General features: G+C 38.0%; 1 protein-coding gene across 1 annotated transcript in view; it reads left to right on the top strand.

The window, feature by feature from the left end:
* Positions 1 to 18,910, top strand: part of POU6F2 (POU class 6 homeobox 2) — a 316,654-nt gene that overhangs the window by 206,215 nt on the left and 91,529 nt on the right. The window contains exon 5 of the mRNA XM_053947281.1: positions 15,771 to 16,081. Coding sequence (XP_053803256.1) covers positions 15,771 to 16,081 — 311 coding nt within the window. The remainder of the gene's footprint in view (positions 1 to 15,770; positions 16,082 to 18,910) is intronic.

Below are 18,910 nucleotides of genomic sequence, written 5' to 3'. Positions count from 1 at the left end.
TTCCTATAAACACAGAGTTTTTATAGGGATAGTCTTTAGAGGAGGTTTAATTATTTGTGTAATTGACCCTGAGATCCCTTTGTGAAAAGCACTGAATAAACACATGAGTATTGTCTTTATCTAAATTCAGAAGAGGATAATTCCACCTAAACTTACCTTTGACACAAAATGGTTTTATTTGAGGAAACATCCTTTGGGGGGCATCCCATTTCAAGCCAGCTGCGACTTTACAGCATAGGTGTAATTTAACTTCAATTAATTTAGATATTTATTTTTAAGGGAATTATTTGCTATAGTTTTACCTGAATCAGGCACATATAAATCATATTCACAGTAAATTGATGGATAATTTCAGTATTAACATTATTCCAGTGGTGTATAGCTAGTAATAACGACAAAAAAAAAAGTGTGATGGTGGGGTTTTCATAAATGATTTCAAAATGTTGCATCATGTTGTTTTTTTAAGGATTCCATATGAGTTGCAGAGATTTAACCATTATTCAGTTACATTATTGTGTAGGCTTTGGACTTGCTATGATTTAGTTACACTTTTGTTTATTCAGACATTTATACAGCATGTATGTTTTCAAACCATTCTCAATGTAGCAGCAATTTTCCAACTACTCTGTGTGAGAAAGCAATCTTTAAAATTGTCCTCAGTCTGTAGTACTTAAGAAAGGGAAGAATTACATGAAGAACCTCAAAGATGAAGGCCAGGTTTGAAGCACTGTTTCATTAATACTGGATGGCTGGAATGGGCCCAAGTCCTAGATAATGAGGAAGGAGGTGCAATTTTTTTAAAGCTATCTGGTGACAGGGAAAACAAAAATGACATTCAGCTGACGAATGAGCAGAGTTTGACCAAGCCTTTTGACCCTTGACAATCAGTCTTACCTGCTGCTTCATAAAGAATTATAGCTGTGCCACTCACATTTTACTCTGGATCTTTACTATCCTTCCTTCCTTCCTTCCTTCCTTCCTTCCTTCCTTCCTTCCTTCCTTCCTCCTTCCTTCCTTCCTTCCTTCCTTCCTTCCTTCCTTCCTTCCTTCCTTCCTTCCTTCCTTCCTTCCTTCCTTCCTTCCTTCCTTCCTTCCTTCCTTCCTTCCTTCCTTCCTTCCTTCCTTCCTTCCTTCCTTCCTTCCTTCCTTCCTTCCTTCCTTCCTTCCTTCCTTCCTTCCTTCCTTCCTTCCTTCCTTCCTTCCTTCCTTCCTTCCTTCCTTCCTTCCTTCCTTCCTTCCTTCCTTCCTTCCTTCCTTCCTTCCTTCCTTCCTTCCTTCCTTCCTTCCTTCCTTCCTTCCTTCCTTCCTTCCTTCCTTCTTGCCTGCCTGCCTTCCAAACTGCCTTCCAAACTGCCTTCCAAACTGCCTTCCAAACTGCCTTCCTGCCTTCCTGCCTTCCTGCCTTCCTTCCGAACTGCCTTCCTTCCTTCCGAACTTCCTTCCGAACTTCCTTCCTTCCGAACTTCCTTCTGAACTTCCGAACTTCCTTCTGAACTTCCGAACTTCCTTCCGAACTTCCTTCCGAACTTCCCTCCTTCCTTCCGAACTTCCTCCCGAACTTCCTTCCGAATGTCTGAACTTCCTTCCGAACTTCCTTCCGAACTTCCTTCCGAACTCCCGAACTTCCTTCCTTCCGAACTTCCTTCCGAACTTCCTTCCGAACTCCCAAACTTCCTTCCTTCCGAACTTCCTTCCAAACTTCTGAACTTCCTTCCTTCCTTTACGAATTCCAAGTGTTCTGTGCACCATGCAGTGTCCCTGGCACAGAGACTTGTGGAACAGCTGGTAGTGTACCTAATGCTCCACAGGGCCATTCTGCAATGTCAGTCAAGCTGGTCACTGGACTGTGCAAGGCAGAACAGATTGGGTCTGTCTGAGAGCACTCAGCAGGCTCCTAATGTCATGTAGAAAAGAAAATAATTAAATTGTTACATATAAGCTGGCTTTGCTTAGTAAGAGTGACAACACAATAAAGATGATATTTGATCCCATGTAGGAGCTATGAAAAAGGCAGGAAGAAACTAGAATTTTTTTACTTGTTATAGTATTTCATTTTGTTTTGGTTTCGTTTTGACTGTTTTATTTGAAGTTTTATTGCTGTGTACTCTACTAAGAATTTGCATACCTTCCTTATTGGAAAGGACAGGAAGTCTAGACAGTGGATGACTGCTGTGTTATATCTTAAGGGTGGCAAAGCAAGCACTGAGCAGCATTAGTGGCACAACTGAAGCAAAGAGAAAGTCATATCCAAAAGATATAGAGCTCTTAGAACTATGTAAATAAAGGCTGTATTTTCCTCATTGTTCCAGAAATGCAAATTCTATTACACTGCTCTGTGTAATTCTATCACATTACTCTGTGAAACCTGTGAAGATGAGTTTGGTCTTGCTGCCCTCGTCAGCTGTGTTGATTTGTATATTTTTATTTGCAGCATTTTTGTTTTGAGATACTAAAGGTAAGGATACTCAGCAAGGACATCTGTAATGTAATCTACCAGCTGCAAGTGGTAACCATTGGAGGTTTTTAACTTTTAAGGGTAAGAGGATGTCTATGGGAAAAAAGGTGTCTGAGGGTTTGGTTTTTTTTTCCCCAGTGCCAGTGATTTCTGTGGAGATACCAGAAGGAAATCATGGTTGATCTTTTTTTTTTTTTTAAGTTGCATACTGTAAAATTTTGAAGGCACATCAACCAAGCAAGTCTTTGCATCGCTGGTCCTGAGAGCCAGAAAAATATTTCACAAGAGTTTAGGAAGAGGGAAAGAAGGGGCTCTTGCACAAAAGAGGGAGAGAAGTCTCCAATTCCCATTTCTCCTTCTGTAATTTGGGAGACATCATTGGTCTATGAAGGAAGGAGGCTCACACAATGGCTCAAATTTCATAAGCATCATAAAAGTCTAGGCACAAAGCAGCACAGTCTTATTAGCAGAGGAAGTGAGGTCAGTAGTCTTCAGCTTCTTAACAAGATGATGGAATTTATGAAGCATCACAGCAGTAGGATGCGATTGCCTTCAGACTATTCATATAGCAAGCCCACTGGAGTCCTATAGTTATCACCCTTGAATTTATTTTCCTTTCTTTATTTTCTTTTGTCATCCTCCTGTTTCTCTGGCCTAGCTTCCTGCACTGGAGGAATCATTTTATTATTTTTGATGCCTTGTTGGTGCCATTTTCTTTTGGATTTTTTATTGTCATTAACTAGATTAGTTTAGATAGTTCCATTGGTGTGTCTCTGATTATAGAGGTGCTCATAGAGATGTGCAATGAAATCTAAGTATTAATCTTCCAGAAAATCTGGAACTGGTGTTCAGTCTGAGATATCCTTTCAATCCAATCTGAGATAAGTGCATAAAATGTGCCTAAGCTGAGAGTTCCGCTTAAAAGACATCCTGCTTGTTGTAGATCTCAAAAAGTTCTATGAGCTGCAGGGAGTAAAAGCATTACTCAGACATTATCAAAAAGTAAGAACAAACAATGGGTGCCTTTAAATCATTTATCTCTCATTAAACCATGTAGGTGGTAGTTCTACAACAATCTTTTCCATAGGGAAATAAAATTTTGTGTATCTTTGACCCCCTTCTTTTTGAGAATTTTAGCACACATTGCTATTGCTGTACTTCACTAATTTAGCTTCTTGTGGTGAGGGAAGTGAAGTTTATTATCCTTCTTTTTCTTTTGTAGAAGAGGAAAGTGAGGCAGTGAGATTAACTGCTGTGCCCTAGGTGGTACAGGTCTGGTAGGTTCAGAAATATGAAGTGGATTCCCAGGTGCTAATCTTCATGTATAAGACAGTCAGTCCTTAATCCCTGTTTCTGATCTGACTTGTTCTGTCATACGGGATGTTTTTTAATTTTTTTTTTCCTAATTAGGAAAGCTGTGGTTTATATCATGGAAGCACAGCATCCAGATGCGAATAGTATGTGTTAGTACAGCATATTTAATTATTTATAACTGCTTTCTTTGTTTGATGGTTTGACTGTTATTTATTTTATTTTTCTACCCAAAGATTTGATCACTTAAACAGTCTGGAATCAAACTTTGATTTGGCAGTGTTTGCAAATTATGAAAGTGGTTTCCGATTAAAGTGTTCTGTGGGAAAATTAAAGTTGCAGATCAAGGAAGCCAATGGCATTCTTCTGAATTTCATCAGGAGAGATCTGCTCTGTGGCATGTGCTCTGCATTTGCACCCATGCTGGCACAAGATGCAGATGGTGCCTTGGACATTTTCCCTATGGTCTTCTCTGGGCTGTTGACAGGGGAAACACCAAGTCCTCTCAGTCAAGTGAGATGCAGGTCTGCAAGACACACATTAGACAGTACACGGCAAAAAGGCCAGTCCCAATTGCAGGTGAAAAAAGTGACAGACTCATGCAGACATCTAAAGCTTATCTATTTTGCAGATATATTGTGATCAAGTCTGAAAATCATTGTTACATCAGTTAAACCAGCAAAGTTCCTGGCTGAAGCAATTCTGAAGTGAGATGTCATTTCACTGTGAGAGATGATTAAGAGGTACTAGAATTAATCTATTTAAGAATATTGCTGTATTTAAAAAAAAAAAAAAAAGGAAATTCCTTCTAGTTTTGTCTGTACTGGTCTGTGGACCAGTGTTGATTCACAAATATCAGAAGTCTTATGCTCTTGGCTTCCACTTTTAATTTTCCAGTGTAAAACTTTAAAACATAAGATGCTTTCCTGGCATTAGCTTCTTTATGAGTTGAAAATCCATGTGATCCATAATCCAAATATATAAAATGATCACCGGTGTATGCTGCAAACATCTTAAAGAAATCTTTTGCACTGGATGATTGCTTAGAGAAGACTAGCCTTCACTTATGGGTAAAGTGAATTTTAGCTGTTTCCTGGTACAGTTCTCAAAAGCTCTACTGATTGAGTAGCTATTGGCAAAAAACCATCCCTATACACTCCTGAAAAAATAAAGGCAGGAATTTACACATCTTTGCACAGATCTTTATCACAATCACATTTATAATATTATTTTCTGACAATAATGTTTAACCAGATTTGCATTTGCTTCACTTCCCTGTTCAAAGGTGAGGATTGCTGGAGTACCATCAAAATTCCATAAGCTATAAAGAAGTAAATGTGTCTACAGCTGGTAGAGAAGAGAAGCTGTTGGAGCCTTATGTGCACAAAGAGAAGGTTCTGCATGAGAAGAACAGTGGTTGAACCACTGGAAATGATAGCCATAGGAGCTGCCATAGCCTATAGAAGGCTGGAGGACCCCTGCAGAGCTGATCTTTCCAGGCAGTCTTTAGACAAACATGAGTCCAAAACTGGCCATATTTTTGTAGACTGTGGGAGAGAGGGGAGAAAAAGGATAGTGTTGTGGTAATGTTATGCTGGACCTGGCTCTTCCTCAAGGATGGAGATGAAAAAATATTTTGCCCATGCTTCTTAGCACTTGGATGGAAAGTCAAAGGGACCCATATTTATTTAATCTTCACTGAAAACACACAATAGAATAAACATTCATAGTTGGTAAATGGAAAAGTTTTAAATTGATGATGGAAGAAACATTCATTTCCAAGCTTCTGAGTGAGCTATTAAAATCAACAGAGTAAAGACAAAATCCCTGGCACTGAAAATGAAAGGAACAGTCTTTGTATCTACTTAGTTAAAACTTGGCAAAACAAATATAAAGTAGTGGTTTCAGATTTCCATGTTAACTAACTGTGCCAACTTTTGTTCTCAGGGTTGCCATCCCACTTGCTCAGTGCTTTTTCCACTAACTTTTAAACTTAGAAGTTAATTTAAGCAAAAAGCTAGATCTTGTATCGACACTGGCATGTATTTCTTTGTTTTGTACTGTTGAACGTGCCAGGCTTTTCATTAAAATACACTTTTTTGAAACAAACTCATCTCCATTTAATTGGTATTGGAGTTAGTACAGTAAATATAGTAGTGATGTTTTAGTACAGTAAATATAGTAGCAATGATTACTACACTAATGGTGTAGTATTTCTACCTACACTAGTCAGTGGGCTTTTGCAAGAGGATGAGAAATGTACTAATTTCAAAAACAAGGGAATTTGTGAACAGCAAATTCTCTCCTCTTGCCCTCCACCCCCAAACATCATTATCTATGGCTATACATTAGCAATCAATTTCACATTATGACCAGTATTTTCATTATCATGAAAATTTTCTTAATTCTGTACAGTTTAAGGTAGGTTTTGCATTATTTTATGAAAATAAAAACATTTTTATATATAATATAACAGAAGAAAATTGCAGCTGTCTGGAAACTTCACACAAGTTCAGATCCATCACCATGTTTTATAGGGTGAATAAATTATGCATGTCAGGATACATTATCTTATGAATTTTCTGTATTTTTAGAGCAAATTCTGGAGGATTTTTCTATAATTCTTAAAAGGATGCTATTAATAGCATGTGTATTTAATATGTATAAAAGCCTTAATGTGTTGGTCATGTTTTGTAGTATCATTGAGATTTGGTATAATTAACACAGCTGATTAGACACAAATTTAAAATCTTATTTAAAATATTTCATCATTCTGAATAATAAAATTAGGACGATGTTGCCTTAAGGAAGGTAAAGACTAGCTTTGTGTTAGTTTTTTTGGAGATTAGCAACAACATTCAGCTTTCCTTCCATTAGCTGGTCTGGAAAACCAAGTATTTTCATTGATAAGGGTGATAAAGTATTAGTTACTGCATCAAAAGCGTGCCAATATTCTGTTCAGACTGAATATATGTACATAAATAGTGAATAATTTTTGAATATATTTTTTGCCAATTGAAAATCCTTCCTTTATGTCCTTTTGATTTTGTTCTCCTTCTATAACTGGAGACTCCAGCTCCATGTAAATAAATACATTATTTAAGTGGAAGTTCTTTTATTAATGTCTGTGTGTTCCTTTCAAATTAAAAATAATTAACCTTGAAGAAACAACTTAAGAGCCAAAGTAAGATCTAGATGGAGTTTGTTCAAAGGGCTGCTATTAACTTCTAGTTTTCAATGTTTAAAAATGTACAAATTAACAAACAGCATGGGGTTTCCTATGTGCTTTTGGAAACCATGAAGTGTACAGTGCATTGACTGTGCAGTGCAATGCAGCTGCTTTTCTGGACTCCCCAGTCATTCTCTTCCGCTGTGCATGGGTCTCATCCTAACAGAAGCATGACTGACTTCACAGACTGTGAAATGAGGATTGGCTATAAAATCTTCTCCCTGTCTCCCACCTGAATTCTTTACTGATGAGCAGTAGAATATGTAGTATTATGTGAATAATCAGGTTGTTTATTCCATCGGTGAGCAGGAAATTAGGTAGACGGGAGCACATAAGCACACAAAGAGCAGCTAATTCACTGTTGCTGCACAAAGGTGCCAAGCACAGCCAAACTAGGAGTAGTATCTGAAGCAGCAAGATGTTTGGCGGATGAACAGTAGAGACAGGAAAGAAATCTCATATGCAGCCACTCTCATTTTACTGCAAACTAAAACTGAGTAGTCAGTCCATCTGTGCCAAATATCAACTGCACAGTCTAGAACCATTGCTTCCCTATTGTTTAACTTTGTTTTGAATCTCTCCGCAAGTATAATAAACTAGAAAAAGGGATATAGGCAGATTGCCTCAAACTGACCTATAGTCAGCTTAAATATCACAAAAAGAAAACAGCTACAGATACTATGATATGTTTTGAAATGCACATAACTAAATGCAGTGTTCTTAATTATGCATGGCATATACTAAAAATTATGGAAGATTCTTAAAGACAGCAAAATAGAGTTACTGTGAGTCAACAGTAGGCAAACAGCAGGTACCCTGCTGGTGGTACATACATTCCAGAATAACTTGTGGTATGATAGATTACCAAATTAAAGTTCACCTCCCAGCTCTTCTATTGTTTCTGGTGTGGAGGTAGTTGCATAGTGTAGAGAAACACTGGTCCCTCTTATAAAGAAAGAACACTTCTATCTTCTGCTCACATAGTGATGTTACAGCGCCTAGCGCAAGCACCTCCTCACCAACCTGTGCTCAAGATTGTTTCTGGACCACAGCTAATAAAGCAATGCACCTTGTGACACAGACAAAGCTTTTTAGTCCATTTTTATTCTTCTGTGCCTGGTGAAGAATACCACATTCAATATGGTACTGCATTTGTGTCCCAGCTGTTGATAAGTACTGTTCAGTCCCTACACAGGGATAGGGAGCCATGTGTTTTCTTTTGCTTTGTGTTCGCCTCCACCTTTCTTACCCTGTTACTGCTATTTTAAATTTTTCATGTCTTGGTAAAAGCAGACATTCAAGGCCATATTGAGAAAAACAGAGTCTGTGAACAAGGTTGAATGGCTCCAGCAGACAATTTGTGTGCGTCAAGGCAGAACTGCCATTTTTGCACCTGGTTCTTGTACTTGCTGTTGTAGTTTATAAAACAACTGTAAAGAAAAGAAGAAGGCTGCACTGCATTTTTTCCCTTTCTCCTTATAGTGTATATGTTGCTGGTTTTTTGAGTCGTTCCATGGCCTCTTCTCACTGCTATTCAGTTAGCTTCTTTGGCTGGAATTCATACACAGAAACAGAATTTACAGGTGCTTGACTCTTAGTGCTCTTAATAGAAAACAGAATTTCAAGTCTTTTTCGTTCAGATAAGACTGGAAGTGAAAATTGATAGAAACATGGTTACAATGAGCATCTGAGTCATGAAAGCAAACACTCATACCAAGTCACCTGCTGAATACCATAGTCTGTATTGCTTCCCTAGGTTGAGGTTGGGATAATGTGACATTATCCTATGCCATTCCCAGGACACTTGCACAAACTCAGCATACAGACCAACCTTTTAAACCACAAATATTTTGGTCCGCTGTTTGATTGCATTATTAAAAAAAAAGCCCTGCAAACACACACATGTACAAAATACCCGGTACATTTCACTTACAGTAATTTTACTTTTAGTTTAGGAAACATCACTCACTTCAAAGACTCCTTGAAGAGACTTCTTGTAATTCCTGATCTTCAAAGAACCATTGCTGAAGCTACAACTGGATAAATATTTCTTTGTCCAAAGAGCCATTTACCATAAACAATTATAGAAGATGGAATTGCAAATCTGTTACCTGAAAGAATACAAAATCACTCTGAAGCCACCAAGCAGTTCAACAAGCTCCTCTTGACGAGACTTTGCCCCAAAGCCTCACATAGGCACACTGTCAGAAGAAATGGCAGGATACCTGGTGGACTGGGGACCTGTGACTCTCTGAACTGTAGGACAGGATTCTGCACAACCTCTTCCAAGGCTTCTGAGGCTGTGTGTTGTTGCACTGCTTTTTCTACAACTATTGTTACTTTGAGTACGTCAAACACTTAGTCTGCGTAAGTTCCATTCAAATTATTCAAATTATGATTCCCATCAATGTTAGAGCACTGAAAAGTAAAGGAGAGCAAAAATAAGCTGCAGTTCCTATCATTAAAGGTTGTATGTGCAGAGAATGTCTAGATTTTGTCTTATGTCCATTATAAATCATGGTCATTGTTTTGTGAATCAGCAGACTGTTGCTTCTAAGTTAATTTCTTTGTGTCATTCATCCATTCCCTGTCATATCTCTTCAGCCATGAAATCTTACATTGAGTTCTGTTGGCCTTTAAATTATAATCTTTTCACTGTCAATTAGATTCTTGCTAAGGAGTCCTGAAGAATTTTTCCCATGAATTGGGGGGTTATCTTAAATTCTGGTCCACAGGAACATAGTTATGGGCTCAATATGGTCTTGAAATCCACTCTGTAGGAATACCATGCCACTTAAATTGATTTTTCTCTTCTGTTCTTAGACAGTCTGGGACTGGTTCTGCACTCTGTAATTAGAAAACTGCTTTTATCTGGTATAAGGACTTAATCAGAAGATCTTACCCCGATCTGTGAGTCATGTTTTCACAAAAAAAAAAAAAAATGCTGGTAAAATTTAGAATTTTAGCATATCTAGATTATTTTTTTGACACACAGACTTTGGCATTCAAACATTTAGAGTGTTGTCATACTATGCTTAATTGCCTGTCTTTGAACAAGACTCCCAAGACAAGTCATTCTGATTGATCCCATGTCTTGATGATACCCTGACTCCACTTAATGTTTCAACTGTTTGTACAATATGAGACCTAAGGTCCCATTTGAACTGAGAAAGTAAATGGCTTATTAAAGTCTAATTTCTCCAGCTTGTTCTTGCCTTTGGGCATTTTAAATAGGTTAATACAATTTTTACAACATACTCAGGGAACTTTACTCACAGTTTTATCATAAACTAGAGGAAAATAGCCCCTAGATTATCTTAAAATGGGAATTATTCCAAATATACTTTTCCTGATACTTAGTCAAGCTCTCCACCTTAGAACTTTTTGTTCTTCTTCTTTTAATTTTTTTTTTCTCCTCAAGATTTTAATGGATTATCATACATTTTAAAGTTTGGTGAGGAAAAAAAAGTCAGATTTATTTAATGCATTGGATCATTTTTCAGGGAAGTTACAGCATTCATCAAAATGTAGAGACACCACAGGCACCATATAAATTATGATGGTTTTCTTCTTAATACTTCCTTTTTATTGCCTACATTCTTTAAAGTGAATTCAGTGCTCATGAACCATGCTGGATCTGACAACACTAGAAAGTGAAATCCTCTGTTTATCTGCAGAATTAGTGCAGAGGACTATTGGCAATGCAAGTTTCTCCCCATAACCCCTTCTGTGTTTTGCAGCTGTAACGTTGAGGGATCACCTTTAGGAGCAAGGAGATTACTTGATCCATGCACTCTTTCCATTCTTAGCCTCTCTCCTGAAAGTGCAAATAAAGATGGCTATTGATGCCATTCAAGACCATAGTCTTTTTGATCTTCCTCATTAAATATTGTGGGACCATCAATTTATTACCTTGACTGTGCAGCAAACTTCTTCCAATGCAGGCAGGCTTTCTGTGGATATCCGTGTGCGAATAAGACTTCTATACATTTAATGCATCTTCTGTATGGTAGAAAACATGCAAAAGCACCATTAAAGTGCGATGACTTTTGTTCCCTATATTGACCTAGGATGAATTTGAGCCAGTGATTTAGAAATAATATGCTCTGTATCCCATTACTAATCTCTTCAGCCACAAGTCCAACCCTTCAGGAATTTTTTTTCACAAAGAGAATGCTAACATATTTAAAAGAACTCACATTTTACTCTCAAGAAGAAAATCTGAGCATATGGAAAAACATGGGTATTTGGCTAACCTACCCCTCATTACCCAGGAGGGAGAGAATGTAAATGTGAGCTTGCATTAGATTGTTCAGTGTGTGTATTCAATCTTTAGAAATCTCTTTCAAAGAAAAGAAAGGCATAAACCTCATAAGAAAAGAAACAACAGGGTGGAAAAAACAGCAAGCCATGTCAGTTCAAATGCAAGCCCAGATGCTAAAGTTAGTTACACTTTTTAGTTTAAGGCAGTGCAAATCCATTCTCCATTACAGGGGAAGTGGGAAAAGGCATTAAGCCCTTGAAATGACAGGAGTCAAGTTCCGTGCTCAGTCAAATAGGAAAAGGTTTAATGTGTGATTTTCTTCTTTTTAGTCCATTGTACATTGTATCAAGGCACTGAAGAACAACTCTGCAATTACGTAAATAGGAGGAGAGAAGCTAGAATAGCACAATTGTTTGTAAGCTAAAATTTTTTCTTATTCCTTCTACCCCTCCTTCCTCTTTACACAGAAACAAACATGCACAAAACATTAAGAATATAAATCAGAATTTATATGAAGGTTATCCACAAGAGCAGATTCTAGATACAATTTGAATCCCTGAATATTAATTTGATCTTCTGCCAAGCACTGTAGAGGTCTTAAGAATCTGAGTTTATATTGTGAAGGAAAGGTGAAAAAGGAGTCCTAATTTAAAATTGTTTTCATTATATAAACATTTGTGAGCACACTTACGTTCCTTGCTTTTTGGAGAATCGTGATTAAACTTTAAAATGTATGTTTTAATCTAAAGTAAAACCAGGGATATTCCCCTACTTATGTCACAATATGTTAGCCAGAGGCAGCAGACATTTGCTACTATTTTCCATTAATCAGGCTTGGGAAATGAAGACAGAGCCTCTTCAGTTTCCCCACTACAACCAAGCTTTACTCATCTCCCTGTTATGCATCAGACTGCTTCTTTCAGCATGGTTGCCTCAGAGGTGAATTTTCCCCATTGCAACACTCTATTTGGCAGAAGGGCATTTTAATTTCATTTTAGTTTCCTGTGTAGGTAACTAGCAGAGGAATAGAATATGAAAAGACACACTTTGTGTGATTTTTGTAAATGCATGGCAACACTATGCCTAAGGTATCCCCCAAAGAAAGTCAATGAGGAGTATGTACCTTAGGTCGTAACTTTGTCTAATCCACAAAGTAGCCTGAGATCTGTGACAAGTATCACAGTAGATGCCCTAGGAGATCAGAAAGTTTGCTCTCACTGCCTCTTGACCATTGATATCCACCACTTAACTCCATGCCTCTTATTCTAATGTCAATGCTTTGATATCATGAGTTTGAACCATAGGTTTTAAAATCTCACATACCATTGTTTCTTCATAGCTATCAGTTATATTTACCATCATCTTGGATACCTGGTATATATGCAACATGTATTTTTTAGGGAGAGTTGAAATGTCACACAGCTTTTGTGGATTTTCCTCACAGTTTTTTATTGCTTGCATACATTTTTAGTTGTGTCTCTCTTTTAAAGTAATGTAATTTATGTTGAACTTTTTAACCATAAAAAGAATTTTCTGTGATTCTTTGCAAGCCTTTTTAATTCTTGAATGCAATTGTGAAAGTAGCACTTTTCACTAAAATATGTCAAAGTTTTACCCAGCTGTTAGCCAGTAAGTCATAAAAAAGATTCCTGTGAGGTAGGCAGTGCATGTTATCTTTTATACATGCAGACATAGTACTGTTGTACCACCTGAAATTCCATCAGGCTCCAAGCTCTGCAGAAAGTGACAAATGCTAGACAGGTATACTATTTATAATGGATGAGCTATGCAAGCAAGCTCTGGGAGTTGGATTGGATTTGATTGCAAACAGTAATGTGATACAATCCCTGCTGTGGATAGTACACACATTGTGAGAGGAAGTGCAATCTGGCAGCATGAACACCAGACTACAGGCATGATCCAGAGCCCTAAATCCACCTTCATGGTGCACCTACTGTGTGGCTTTCAGAACACCTTTTCTGATCTAACAGTCCTTCCAATTCCTTATCTGTTTGTTTAGCAACAGCATGTTAAACAATCATACCTCTCTAAGCCGCTTCAATGTAATTTATAGCTCAGCACGGTGATGGGCTTCAGAGAGGCTTTTGAAAAGAATGACATGAAAACACAAGAAATTATTTGAAAAATTTTGTGCAGTTGCTGGCAATAAACTTGGAAACTTTTCCATGAAGTAATTAATCAGATTATCCTTCAGGGAATATCTTCTACCCCAGCAAGAATATTTTCATTTCCAGTACAAAAGTGAATGGTAGAATACTGATCTTCCTGCTTTCACCAACATTCAGGTGTTGAGCAGTACTGAAAGCAAAGCTTTTCTAGTCTTAGATGAGAAGGTTTTGTCTCTCCCTGTCCAATTGTGCACACACAACATAAAACAGTCCCTCATTCCTCTTCATGAGCCATGTGGATTAGAAGTTATGCTTCTGTGGGATGCCAATTAATTTCTGTGTTGGAGTCTGTGGATGCAGTAAGGATCAGTTTGAAATCTTGGTTCTGGTTATCAGTGGTTCATCCAGTCTGCTAAGCTATCACAGGTGAAGAAATAGCCTGCACAATAGAAAGAGTTGGTCTAGATTTCTTTTTTCCTTGTGGGAATGGTAAGGGTCTTTCTGCCTCTACAGATAGAATTGGTGAATGGTTTTCCTTGCCATCTGAGATGATTCATGCTATGAATCACTAATTAATCTATGCAGTTGCTTTTTTGTATACACACCTTCTTCATTCTCACATGCCTTGGTTTATATTTCCACTCACTACCCTGTTGGCTTTGGGGCATTTAGGTACAAATTCTCATTGAGAAATTGATGGGAGTGTTCCCTTATTCTCCAGGGTGATTTCTTTTGCATGAGATCATGCATGTTTTTAATTTGATGGTTACTCTGCTTTGTGTTGAAACACAAAACTTCTATGAGTAATTTTCTTGATAGAAATATATTGGTCTTATTGGTCCTCCTTTGAATTATTAGGATGCTTTGTTGAAGTCACATACACATGGCTATAATTCTTGTTAAAGTATATTTTTGGTTTGATTGATCTGTTGAAAGAAAATTTAGAGCAGCTATGAGCATGGGAATGGAGAGCCAATAGCTCTTCCTATCAAGTCTTATACTTTTCCTTCTTACAGCTTTTTCTGGTTTACCCTTTCTGCCTTATCTTTCTCCATTTTCTTTTCTTTTTTCTTTTTCTTATTCCAGTTTATGGCTCATTGATTTCATAAGTTGCACCAAGACCTCAGGTTCAACCTCAGGGCATAGACATCTTGAAAGCTGAAATAGGGATGTTGGCATGAAAATAAAATGGAGATGACTTGGCTTTATCTGCCAGTCCACAAATAACTTGGTCAACAGAGTTTCTGGCCATGAAATCTGAGTACCATTTTAAAAATAACAAATTTAATTAATTCCCAATTTACTTTTGCTTCTGTGGATAGAAATTAGAATACAAGGTGGTGCTGGCAAAGCAGTATACAGAGCAAAAATATCATAATGACCTTGCAAGTTGTTTCGCTTGGGATCTTATAGCTAACTAATTCAACCCTTAAGATGTTGATTAACATCTCTATGGCTGGAGACCGAGGTGACTTATTCAGGGCATAGTCCCAGAAAGCATCAGTCTTCTGTGATGCTCTTGCTGCAGCTTAAAGCTGTTCTTCCTTAGTGACATTCCTATGACACACTTCCTGTCTTCCTGAATTTAATGAATGTCCTAGTCAGTTTGAAAGTGTCTCTGGGGAATAAAGTTTGCCCTTTGTGCTAGAAGGTTGATATGAGCCATGCACTTCCAAACATCACGTTTGAAGCATATGCTGCACAACAGATCTTAACTATCAGGAGTAAGTGAGCAGTGCAAGTTACAAGAAGGAATTTATAGCTTTTAGATGTGAATTATAAAAAGCAGTTCTTATTTCAGAGAGACACACATTTTATTAGGTATTTTTTGCTCCCTAGGCATCGCACAAGAAATTTCACAGCTGAATGTTTTATTTCCTGATACTTACTGCATAATGACATGACAAAGTTCTTTTCAGAGTATCCTTTCTTTTATGACTATGGCTTTCTTCTCCTTTACATAACAGCACTGGTTCATGTTATGAGTTCTTGCTATACTTACAAGTACAGTGACAATCTGTTCCTCTCTTCTATAGGCAGAGAATATTCCCATTGGCTTCACTGGTAAGCTTGTCTGAGCCCCTCCTGGTCAGCTCTGAGCCCCATCCTGTGGGCAGACCTCTAGCCCTTCCAAAGGTTTGCTTTCATCAGCCCCAGGGAATCTGGCTCTTTACCACAGAATTACACAGCCAGAACCACAGGCTATTATTGATGGAAACAATTTCCTCCCACATCCTGAATTCTAGGGCCAGCTGTCCTCTAAGCAGTGTGCAGAACCAGAAGTAACAGAAGTAACAGAACCAGAATTTTATCCAGAATACTTTTAACACAGTAGGTATTACTGAAACTTGTATAACTCCCTTCCCTCTCTTCAATTCACAGCTACCTCATCCCTGAACTCCCAGCTTCAACAGCTTCAGCATCTTCAGCAGCTCCAGCATCAACAGCAGCAGCAGCAGCAGCAGCAAAGCCAGCAGCAGCAGCAAGCTCAGCAGGCACAGACTCCACAGCCAGCCCAGCAGACCCAGCAATCACAGCCACAGCCATCAGCACCACCACAGCAGAACCAAACACAGTCCCAGAGCCAGGGCCAACCACCTCTAGCCTCACAGTCCTCCAGCTCCCCTCAGAAAACCAGCCAGTCACCAGGGCATGGCCTTCCATCTCCTCTTACTTCACCAAATCCATTGCAGGTAGGACACTACATACAAATCCCTAAAGGTCTAAAAAGCAGCATGTACATTCTCTCTTACTGCAAGGGGAAACAAAGGAAAAGCTACACCTTCTGACCGCACCGGCTGAGAAATTCCACCTTGTATTACTCAATCCTTATGGGCACTTGTCTTAGAACAGCTAAAAGGCCTGATGAACCAGAAAAACATAGCTAATGATGGTTATAGAATGCTGCTTCCTGAAGAGTAAATGTCTTTTGCTTTTAAAGCCTCATGTCGTAAAATTCATAGAAAACTCTTTATTTTTTTTTCCACATATTCATCGTGTGACATCCACAAAACACATTTGCCCAGCATTCACCCTTTATGATACCTTAAGAGGGTAACAATATTAGTGGTTCATTAGGAGATGATCCTGACTGTCAGCTTCTGCTGATGGACATGTGCATGGGGTGGATGTGTTACCTCTCTTCTTGAAATCACAGTCCTAATTTTTATCCTGCTAATAATCAAATACTACTGTTAAGTTTCTTAGTATAGGTTCCAAAGCTAAAGATGCCGGTTAATGCCATTCATTGATGCTCACTCCAATGACATGGTTAGTTTTTAATGGATCAGAGCTACCACATCCATACTGATGCTCAGCTCTGCCCATCTTAGAAGTCCTGGGCAGAAACAGGAGAGCTCTGGTCCAGTGGTCCTATGTTCTTAGAGCTGGGTGTTCTTGCCCTATATGTGTCGTCCTACATTCACACTGTGCAAGAACAGCTTTGACTGTACCTATAAGTAGTGCGATTCTGAACACCAGGGTAGTCTGTGAAGTGAGTGGAGTCTTATTCACTAGGCAGTGAAACTGCACTTAGAAGCTAGAAAAGTCTCTATCAACTTTAGTCTTTAAATTTTGAGACACCACTTAAAATATTTTATCCACACTGATGGATTTAGATCCATTTCCTGCAGAAATAAAACTGCATTAGCTTAATAATTAAACAATCCTTTTTTAGACAATTAAGGGAATTGGTTTACAAGAAGCTTTTCTTGCATGTGGCCAGTTAAACCTGCATTAATCTGAACTTCAACTAAATTGCATCAAATCTGATTTTTAAAAATGGTTTAGATAATAGACTTAAAAGTCTGCAAGAGATGTGTCCTTGCTTGCTGAACTTTTTTTTAGAGTAGAGAATAATGCTTCTAAAGCTTCTTCTAAAGCTTCTTCTCTGTATTGTCTTAAGGACTACATATGCATCACTTAATACTCCATCTATCATGTTAGTGAGTGCTTTGGGGCTTTTTATATGCAGATTATTGACATTCAGAGACACAGATATTTTCAGGGGAGCTTCTGTTACATTTTATTGTCTTGGTACAGCTGTAATGTATGCACACTAACTGTACATGTGATATTTTGCTAAAACTGCCTGCTAAATATTGTGTTTCCAAAGTCATTAAGTTCTACAAACAAAGCAAATGCACACATAAATTAGCGTTGGAGTAGGGAAGAAGTTGGATTATCTCAGAAAACATACCTTGAGAGTATTGTACTAACTGAATCTGATGTCTTAGCTCTTATATAGCCTTTGGTCCCAATGTAAATCTCAGATGAATGTTAGTATTTTCAGTCCCATCTCTGATCTACAGGTGCTTTCAACTGTTATCTTCCCTGGGTCACCTCTCATTTTCAGAAGTACAATAAAAGTAAGTAAAAGCTTTCATGTTAGATGCCAATGACAATATTTCTACATAGGTACCTTGGCATATCTCTCTCTAGCATCCTTATGCTCACAACTACCTGTCTGAGGGCAGTCTGGATGTGGCAGACAACAGAAGTGAAAGAAGGGAACCAAATACTCTGAGGTCTTTTTAGTTCAAATACTATCCCTTGAACAGTTTAGGATTGGGATTAAATTTAATGAAATACACCAGTGTGAGAGATCTGGCATTTCCCCTGAGCTGAGCTCAGCTAGTGCTGCCAAGCCAGTTGCATGTCTGGTTTACTTTCAGAGCAGTAATGAAGGAATTAGAAGTCATTAGGTGTTAGTTCTGGCTCAGCATTAAAAACTTGCTAATAAATAAGTAGTTTTAATTGTCTTTCCTCTCTGAACCTCACCATTTAAATAGCCATGAAATCCCAAAGTTTGTTCACAGATACAAATACGCTGTGTACTGACAATCACAAGAGAAGCCAGAATTGAGCATACTACTGCAGCCCTCACCTTAAGCGATGTGTGTAGGGTCATTACTTTGGCCTTCTAGCCATCTCTACAGCAAGTTCAATACCGCTTAAGCTTCCATAGAAGCAATTAAAACTTGAAGTGTGCTCTGTCTTATTACCAGGAATTCTGAGACATTTTTATATGCCAACAAGTGACACTCAGAAATATTTCCAGAGGAACTGATGTTTTACTTTGTATATGGTTGTTTGGGTACTTTTCTAAATCAGAGCAGTGATAACATCTCCTCCATGAAATTTGTCTTTCCATTCTAAATGCTGCAGAAAAAGGCTGCCTTACCCTTGTATATCCGTCTTGAGGATTTGATCTGATATTATTTTCTTTCACACAGGCAGTTTAAAAAAAAAAACAAACAAAAGGAGGAAGAACATGTTTGGCAGCAGTTCAGCAGTTCTTCATAATTGCTGCTTACAATGTTTTTTTTTTTTAATGTTCAATGCTGCAACTTAAAAATCAACCTGAAACAAAAGTCAGAGGTAGTATGTCCTCTAGGGTAATGTTCTTTATGAACTAGAGTGAAATGGATTTTCTTTGAATAATATTAAGGGAATAAAGAACAACTAAGTTAAAGTTTGACAGCTAAAAATTCATTTCTGAATTCTTGACTTTTTTCATGTGG

This window comes from Vidua chalybeata, chromosome 1 (assembly GCF_026979565.1).
Source record: "Vidua chalybeata isolate OUT-0048 chromosome 1, bVidCha1 merged haplotype, whole genome shotgun sequence".
Lineage (NCBI taxonomy): Eukaryota > Metazoa > Chordata > Aves > Passeriformes > Viduidae > Vidua > Vidua chalybeata.
The sequence above is the reverse complement of the archived record's forward strand: the minus strand, read 5'-3'. Positions and strand labels throughout refer to the sequence as shown.